The 9,950-nt window shown below is 36.8% G+C and overlaps 1 protein-coding gene across 1 annotated transcript; it reads left to right on the forward strand.

Annotated features, from left to right (window-relative positions):
* Positions 1-851: 851 nt before the first annotated feature.
* LOC101846824 (angiopoietin-related protein 6) lies at positions 852-8,351 on the forward strand. The gene is made up of 6 exons (XM_005102215.3): positions 852-1,183; positions 2,022-2,098; positions 3,223-3,388; positions 3,827-3,949; positions 4,875-4,946; positions 5,975-8,351. The coding sequence occupies exons 1-6, from the start codon at positions 1,051-1,053 to the stop codon at positions 6,157-6,159; spliced, it is 756 nt and encodes a 251-aa protein (XP_005102272.1). The 5' UTR covers positions 852-1,050; the 3' UTR covers positions 6,160-8,351.
* The last annotated feature ends 1,599 nt before the right edge of the window (positions 8,352-9,950 follow it).

Consider the following 9,950-nt stretch of genomic DNA (forward strand, 5'->3'; position numbering starts at 1 on the left):
AAGATCCCTTGGTGGTCTAAAATCGATAAGAGTAGGCTTCGGCCGCCACCCGGGCAAAATTCAAAATTTCTTACCAACGAAAAAGTATTAGGTGTGTCCCGCGTGCTCATATGACCTTATGCAGTTGCGAGCGCCGTAAAACCCTATACTAAACAAACAAAACAAAAGACTCGGATGGTGGAAAAGCCCATTTCTTGTGCTTCAGAGAAAACCAGTAAACCAATGGCCGATCATCAGAAACATTTGCTCTCTCTTGTTCTAGGTATGTTTAGCTCAATTTGTTGATGGATTTCAAATATTATTTTTAAAATCTATATATTTGTTTATTTTGGAAGGAGAGGGGGGGGGGGGGGGTCTGCCTAAGATAGCCTAGACATTTTGTTGCCTTCCATTGATAGAACTGCAAGGTCTTGTCCCACCGACTGACTAGTTGTAGGTAGATACAGAGCATTATTTTTAGGGTTTTTTTCTCCAACTAGCTTGACCTATCATAGCCTTCAGACTTCAGTGTGAGAGTTTGGCAGCGCGCAGCACAGTTTGATCAGAGACCTAGCAACTCCGGTTTGTTGATCATAATTCCCCTGCATCTACTGCAAGAGACGGTTATCAGACACGCGTTGCTGCTTACAATGAATAGTCCATTCTAATAATAATTTTCTTGTCAACGACAGAGGCCGTACATAAGCCTAGATGTTGCATTTTATTTATAATCATTAGTCAGAGACTCAGACAAGGAGGCTCTATTAAAGAAAAGAACGTAGGCCAGACCAAGGTTATATTGCCAGCTGTACCCAGTCAGTGTCCACAGTTACATGACAGTCAGCGCAGTCGGAGCGAAAAGGAGCAGTCACGAGTCCCTACGTCACTAGACTAGCTCGCGGAAATCCCAACTCGCTAGATTTATTACTTCCTCATTATCGTGCTGTGGACTGATCAACAGTCGACGAAAATCAAACCAAAAGCTTTGTGTGACCGGTCCCAGTTACACAGTCAGAACGATTTTTAAGAAAGGCATTGAAACTGAAGAAGGCAGCGTTTCAGTTAATCATTATGTCTTGTTGTGGAAATAAGTCTTTCCAGGCCATCGTCCTTGTTGCTTGTGTTTTTGTTTTGATTGCGCCAGCGCCAAGCTCTTCGACAGTGGCAGAACACCTCAACGCAAAAGACAAAACAGATCATGTCGGTGAGTATTATTGCGAGCACTTTGGTAGATCCCCGTGTTCGCTCTAGATCTAGATCTAGATTATCTAGATCTAACGAGGAGCTTGAAATGAAAATTAGAGGACGATTATATGGGTTCTGGTTTGCTTTCGATCTTGACCTGTCAATTCACAATCTTGTGTCTCCACATCGTGGTGGGTCGTGAAAATGTTTATCCTAAAAAGTTGGTCAATATTTTTTGTCTCGTGTCTTGTGGATGCCGGCTAGCTGGCTAGTACTAATAGGCCCTACTAATAACATAGAAGGAAATAAGTTATTCGATTTTCATACTCTTTGAACAGATCACTTTTGTTGTTGTTTTTAAAAAATAATTTTTTGAATTTTAACTAGAGTCTAGCAAATATGGGACATACTTTATAGAATTAGGAATACGTTTCGCGAAAAAAGCAAGATGAAAAAATTTGTAGCGATCCGATCTTATCAAGATGGTGACGAATATTGACCCTAGCGTAACAGCAGCAGACATTATTTTATGCAGCATCAAAAAAGTCAATGATGTGTCTCATTTTTTTGACAAGCTAAGAATAAAAGACAAAATCCATCGGTTATTTTCTGCGTCTGTTCTAAATCCCACACTTGAAGAAGAAGAATCAGGCTAACTTCAGCTGTGATTCAAATTACACAAAATCAGTTTGCATTTATATTATTTTGCCAGTGAAGATTCCCTTCTAGCTGTTTGAAATCAAATATTTTTTTAATATGACTTTGACCGCAAAAATTCATTTTATCTTTTGCATCACATAATATTGATATAATTATAATTTATATCTCATGATGGTGAATGCTGCCTTTTTTTTCAGACTGCCACTCTCTAATGAAAGCGGGATATAATGTGTCAGGAGTGTACCGCCTGAAGCTGAATCTCAAAGATGTCTCGGTGAGAACTCCAAGCAAAATTTATAACTTGTGCAAGTTTCTTTCAAAAAGGTTTCATCTTGATCTCCCTTTGCATAAACTGAAACTGAATCTCACTCTTGTTGTGCAAAAATTAAATACTCTTTAAGGGCATAAATTTAACATCTCTCTCTCTCTCCCTCCCTCCCTCCCTCCCTCCCTCGCTAGGTAGCTAGTTCCCTCCCTCCCCCTCTCTCTCTCTCTCTCTCTCTCTCTCTCTCTCTCTCTCTCTCTCTCTCTCTCTCTCTCTCTCTCTCTCTCTCTCTCTTCCCCCCTCCCTCCATCCCTGATTAGCAAAAAAACCTGTTAATTTTTTTTAAACAATTTTTATAATGTCAGGTTTGTTAATGCACACCAGTAGATTAACTTACCAAGAAATGGGTTTTGACAAATGTGAGGCAGCGTGGTGAAATCAGGCGTTCGTCAAAATAACAAAATCGGAGAAACAGGCATTTTCCACCAGTTTGGACATTTGTATCAAATTTTTATTTTTTGGCTTAACCTCTTTTATGCCCATATAAAACCACATGTCCTTGTGAATTTTACTGCTAAACATTGATTATTAAAGGCACAAAATATGTCATTTTTTCAGTTTTCAAAGACTCTTACAGCTAATGGAGTTACCAAATTTTGGCACCCATTTTTTCGCTAATTTCACCACTAAAACCTGGCGACCTCACTTCCTTCTATCGCAAATATCTTGAATTCTGTCCAAGATGAATGGATTTATTTAATTGGAAGCAAGGCAAATAAATCAGCTTTCAGACGATACCAATTTATAACTCCACATGCCAAAAAATTGACGAGCGCCTGATTCCTCCGCGTCGTGATACAAAATGATTCATATTCCTTTCATCACTAATTTTAATCATTATGCGGCTATGAAGAAACAAAAATTTTTATGCGTCCATAATGTTGAGCATGGTTTTGGTGCCGTTGCCTTTTCAGGTCAGTATTTTTCTTTATTCTTGAATGTGAAGGTCAATCATATTTACACTATTTGGTTTTGACATAATGAGTACTTTCCAGTTCTTTGATTTAGATATGCACAATCTTGTCTGTAGATTGCATCTGACTTTACGATTGGAATTTGTTCCTTTTTTTCAGGTGCCCTGTGAATTTAGAGGCGGCAATGCATACGCACTGATTCTGCAGCGTGTTCATGGCAGTATCTCTTTCACTCAATCTTGGGGAGCCTATGAGACTGGATTTGGCTCACCTTCCTCTGATTATTGGATTGGTTTAGCCACAATCTATGCTCTCACCCTACAAGGTGCTGTGCATGATGCTTTTTCTCTCAGGGTCTGGGGCATTGCTGGCTGGACTTTACTGGTCTTGGGGGAAGAGAAGATTACGGATGTGATAAATATGTATGTTTGCCTGTATAATGAAGAATATGAAATCTGGTGCATGCCATGTCATGAGCTTTTTTATTTCATATCATAAGATAGAATATAATGTTTACATTTGTATACTGACAAGCATTATTCGGCTGACTTATACAGTTTCCTTTTGTAATTGTGTAAGTTTTCTATTTTATGTAGGACTGTGATTTTATAAATGCTAATAATGGATCAAATTTTTAGCAAATTTTTACTTTGTCACACACTCGGATATAGATCTACTTTACTTATTATAATCTCAGGAACTCAGGGAAATCCTATAGTTCAGGAAGATGTAGTTAAAAACCTCTTGTTTTGTTCCTCTCCAGGTAACAATAAATTGCAGATCAACACTCAGGACTGGAGCGGCACTGCAAAAAATGGGCTATATAATTATTTTAGTCTAGAAGAGAGAAACACAAGATATCGCTTGCATGTGGGTGGCTATCACGGTGAGTACAGTTGCACTGATAAATTTGACTATCCATGTACTTTGAAACCCACTGACTGCCTTCTAGGACAGGATTTTTGTAGTAGGGTTATTCCATGGTAATTGACTTGGACTATACTTTCTTACAATGATAACACTGTAATTCAATATCAATTAATTTATTTCAACTTTAAATGATCAGAACGTTTGAAAGACATACATTAAGAATCATACTAAATGCAGTCATCTGAAACAAAAGTACTTAATGCAAATTCTGTGTCCTGTTTAGTTTCGTTAAGTGACAGGACAGATGAGGTATTTTTTTTCTGTCCCATCAGTTACCGAAACTAAACACATTAAAGCCTTCTTGGTTTCTCTTTTAGATGGTTTACATTGGAAAGTGTAGATTGAGAATCAAGTTGCTACAATATGATTTTCACATTTGTTACCCTAGAAATAGCCAAAATGTTGGCCTTCTCAGATTTTAAAAGAGTCAACAATTCCTGTTGCATAAAGTTTTGTTTATGACTGTATATTACTTGGACAGAATTCCAAGTAGTCTAATTTGCTTGATAACCAAAACCGTCTTAGGAATTTTTAGATCAAAACCTCTAAAATACAAACAAAGATTAATTATGAGCGATAAAAAGGTATAGATCTATTGAAAGTTGATGTCTACATCAATGTTAGCAAATAATGCTGTTACAATCAACTGTGGGACAAGAGCTACAGTTACCATCTGGAAGCAAAAATATTTTTTTAAAGTGTATTAATTATATACTCATAAAATAAGATAATTTATTGGTGAAGTTCATTTTACACCCGAACATGGCCTTCAGCGCTTGAGTCCATCTTAACTGTGTTCCTTTTCCGTTTTATGATCGACCCATTCCTCTGAATATGCTTGTGCTTTCTGACCAATTCTTTCTTTGTTTTTCTGTTTTCAGGTACTTTGATAGATGATCTGTCCTACCACAACAACATGCCATTCTCAACTGTTGATGCCCCAGACCCTTATGGTAGGTTCCACTGTACAATTAGATAATGCCAAAACACTAAGTTTTTAAAAGTTTCAAATGTACAGAAAAACTGATAGTTTAGCTCCTAGAGATGTATGATGTTCAACCCGAGGAGGGCTATCTCTCCCTCTCCCTCTCTCCCTCGTCTTCCTTTATTCCTCTCTCTCTCTCTCTCTCTCTCTCTCATTTTCCCTCCCTCTCTCCCTCTCCCTCTCCCTCTCTCTCTCTCTCTCTCTCTCTCTCTCTCTCTCTCTCTCTCTCTCTCTCACTCTCTCTCTTTCTCTGTCTCTCTCATTGTCCAGTTTCCTGGTCAGGATGACAGTCTGATAACTATATAAAAAAATCATCTAAATTTAGACAATATTGTAAAATTGTGTCTATTTTGCTAATTTGTAACGAATTTGTAAGTAGGTATACATATTATATATTTATGAAGATTAATATGTAACATTGTATACATAGCCTTTGTTTGATGCCAGCTTTATTACCACAGTGGACTGCAGTTATAGCAGTCTCGGTTGTAATGAGATTCAGGTTATAATAAGCTTATAAATCCCCGAAGCCGATCTTTTATGTGTAGTTTACAAATTCTTTTATATCAGGCATTATTGGAACAGGCGTGCTGGGATATGACAGTGGTTCAATCATCGACTTTATTGACGCAGAAATGTGTTTGATTTTGAGGGTCGCATTCAAATTCAGTCAAACTGTGCGAAAATGGTGGCTCTTGCTCCAACTTGAAGGAAAAATCTGGCTGGCCCCGACCCAATGAAATGAATTTGATAGGTAGTGGTTACTCAGTGATGAAATCAATAAATGGACTGAATTTGAGAATTAGCCTTGTGTTAAAACTAGTAGTAGTTATTAAAAAAAAGAAAATTAATAAAATTGAGTATTCAATTTTTCCTCCCCATTCAAAATATCCCCACGCTTAAACTTAAAAACAACAAATGGTGCGAGTGTCACAGTGAAGGTGAATATTGGAAAGGTCAGTGTACTTATTGCTTGTGATCTCCTGTTGGTTTTAGGTTGTGCAGCTGGGACAAAGGCAGGATGGTGGTACAACTACTGCGCCTACGCCCTGCCCACAGGCATCTACTACATTGGTGGCCCCTACAGACCTTCTGGGTCTATGTATGACGGGATTTACTGGAAGGACTGGCATGGCTATGACTACTCACTTAAGTACATTTCCATGACGCTGTCTCATTAAATTGATCTTCTTGCAGCAAGACTCCTATCATTCAGATTCATACGTATTTTGTTGAGCTTTGTATGATGTTTCAGATTGATGGTTGTTTTCTATACTTGCTTTTGGACGCTGTATTTTTATTTTAAAAGCCTTTATGTTTTTCAGATGTCATCTTTTTGCACATTAGCTATTTGGAAAAACTGATATTTCTTAATGCCTAATTGAAATAGCCAAATTCTGTTATGTTGGCCCTACAATACTGCATAATTTGGAGAAAGTATTCTCCTTAAATCATTGAGATTTTTTCAGATCCCCACTTTTTAAAACTTGTTATTCTATGCATTGCAATTTCCCTTAATGCAATGACAAATTTTAGCAGATCTGGTTAACACAAAGAAATTTTGGAACGTTTGTTCCTTCCTCCCTGCTGACTAGTCTCTTTTCCTTTTTTCCCTGTTCACAGTAACCTGCCATTGTCAGTACACATCACACAACACGCATTCAATAGACATTGACCCCTCATTGAGTTGTCTTACCCACTTTCCATGTGTAGCGGATGGTGAGAAAGTGGCTTTGTTTTATGGGTTGGGCTGACAAGACATGACCAATTGTCCAAATTTAATAGGAACATCCCTTTTTTTAAATTTTTAGATTCTCTTTATAATGTGCAGCTATGATTTATTAATTTCATGTTTTATTATTGGTTTTTGTTCTGAAACTGAAAATTAGCATGGGAATCATAATGTAAAGAGCTACAACCTTCCTTGAATCTCATTCTGTGCAGTCAAGGTATCCACATTAGGTTGAAATTAAGGTATCTCTTTTTTCAATTTCCAAAACCTAAAGCTAGTTTCTGGTCATGAAAAATTCGCTTTAGAGATTTTTTACTGTATATTATGATCAGATTTTGAACACATTTGAACAAAAATTGTTGATTATTATTGCTAAATTAAAACATATTGATTTAGAAAATGCAATGTTACTGCCATAGCAGTGTTACCATGGCAATGAAAGATGAAAGTCTAATTAATATACCTGATTGTCAGTCTAGACGTTTAAATAAGTCAACTTAATTGGAAACCAAGAAAATTTCAGTCATCTTAGGAGCTCAGATAATCTATATATGTAAACCTGTAATATTTGCTTCCGTTTTCCACTTTCTGTTTTCTTTTGCTTATAAACTAAGGGATGGACGCCACCTGTGATACTGATAGATTTTATTTCTCAATTTTTGTCTTTAGTAGTATAATTCTTTCTCTCTGTGTTCCTTTTTACCAGCACTATAGTGCAGTCAAAAATTTGTGGCGCAACATATCCTCAAATATCTATTTAACGGGTAAATCAGTGTCACCCATACTTTGCACTGAATTTTGTGTCAGTTTGTCTCAACTTAATCGTATTTTTCCACAACAATTTAGGCTAGATTTACTTTTCTTAGTAATTTATTGAAAATAAAATACTATAAATCTCCATCTCGCGGAAAATGGAATTATGCTCGGCACTTTCCGCTTCTGACAAACAATTTGCATATGCATATATGTATACATGTATATAATATATGGCCTATATCACAGCTCTCCAATGACACTTTTAGTGGTAAAACTTGTTACTAGAAAATCAGTTTATTGAGAACACTTTTTTTGCACCAAAAGGTTTTCAAAGCATGTGTTTTAATAAACGTAACGTCGTGATTAAAAATAGATAACGGATTTCCTTTTATAAGAGATATTGTCCCAGTTGTAAACCTTTTAAAATCTGTGATAACTACTCACTGGGTATATTAATTAAAATACATTCAGGAATTTTCTCGAATAAATCTAACAGGTGTTTTACCAAAATATTGATCTGTAAAAGCAAATTGACACAAATCATTGTGCAAAGCTGGAGATGTTATGTTCACTAGTCGAAGAAATATTTGACAAAAAGTTGTTCCACACAGTTTTGGCTGCTCTATAAATCACTACTATTGTGTCATTATGTCTCTCTTTCACTCAATCAAAACTTGGCACTACTTTTAGAATACAGTATTTTTAAATCAGAGCCGTCCCTATGATACATGACTATGCTCACATTTATGTCATATATTTCTGTTTTTTTGCCTAAATGTATCGAGTCTAACATTCCAGAATTGGTCAGTGCTTGGGTGTGGTGTTGTCCATTTTGTGCAAGAGTATTGACTTTCCTGGCCAAAAAATAAATCTTTTTCTACTTAATACTGTGTTGTCAGTATGTATCATTATACATGTATGTGAAACTGGAACTCATGCTGTGTATGTGTAATTTGCTCAAATATATCTTGGTTTTGATAAGGGGTTGATTATTACACGTCACTGATCTGACATTTGACTTAGTAAAGTTTATTACATTTTTTTAACATGGGACAACTCTCAGACATGTACTTTTTTGTGTACGTCATTTGCTTGTTTTCACTATTTTGACTCGGTCATTATCTTTGGTACTCGCATCTTGCTATGGTAGCAATTTGGGAAAAACAAATCACATCCCAGCACATCATAAGAATAAGTAAGTTGATCAGAAAGGCATCAAGATTTATAAGTAGTGACCTAAATAACTTTGTGTGTTCTGTATGGTAAATGTTCTTTAATAAAGGCAAACATAATGCGTAGTAACCATAGCCACCTATTGACATCAGAATTTCAATTATTGACCCGCAGTAAACATTTCGTTTCCAAGAAAGCAGTAACTGACAGGTATAAAAACTCATTCATACCAACTGCAGTTACGTTACTGAACACATGACAGTGCTACAAATGAAAGAGAGAAAGAGAGAAAGAAAAAAAAAGAGTGGGAGAGAGAGAGAGAGAGAGAGAGAGAGAGAATGATTGCGGAGCGGAGGTATTTCAGCAAGCACATAATACACAGGGGCAGTGGCGTGGCCCTCCAAGCGCAAAATGGCGCCATGGCGCCCCCCTTTGAATTGGAGAAGGGATTTTCAAAAAAAGGGAATACGATTTTCCAAAACTTATCTAAATATCACAATAAGTTCTTCAAACAAATCTCTTATTCAGTGTTCATCCCTAAGTACGCCAGTCTTTAGTTAAGGTGTCTATAATTAGGCTAGTGGGAGGAGGGCGGGTAAGCCTCCCGTGACAGGTCTCAAGGGTCTCCCGCGTCTTTCGTTCCCTACGTCTAAATTTGTTCCTGGCAAGATTTTGCTGTGCTGACCAGATGGTAACTTCAGCCAGGAGACAAAATTTTTCAAGTTTGACATTGGTAACGACGAGCAGGCGAGAAGAGCTGAAAACTCATATTTGACAAGTAAATCAAAACAAAAACCAATGACCACAGAATCCTACATTCATGAACAAATATGTATTAGATCAACAACACTTTTATTGAAAACAAAATCAAGCTTTTTATCGTCAACACCACCTACAAGTAAAAAGAATTTAAGAGCGGCAGGTTGCATAGAAATAATATGGGCATAAATATATGTATGTTATCCTTTTATTATTGCTTGTCGGTTGTGCGTTATACAGCAGTTAAAAGGTAATTAAAAAGGGTACATAACAAAATATTTAAATGAATCATGTTGAAATATTCTGGTGCAACACAACATTGTGTTTATTAGTCTGCAACAATGTTCAGCTACAGTGAGACGCCCAGTAACTTGTGACGATCGTGACTGCAAAGTTCCACGTAAAAGTGAAAGGATTCTACATTCGCCAAGAGTAAAGTGTAGTTGAACTGTACATTACAGATAGGAGTGCGGTATCGCAATCAAAGATACAATGGTACCAAGACAGTATAGCTTCATCTGTGCGTGAATGCTCTCTCTCTCTATCTCCCCC

Source organism: Aplysia californica, unplaced genomic scaffold (assembly GCF_000002075.1).
Source record: "Aplysia californica isolate F4 #8 unplaced genomic scaffold, AplCal3.0 scaffold00317, whole genome shotgun sequence".
Lineage (NCBI taxonomy): Eukaryota > Metazoa > Mollusca > Gastropoda > Aplysiida > Aplysiidae > Aplysia > Aplysia californica.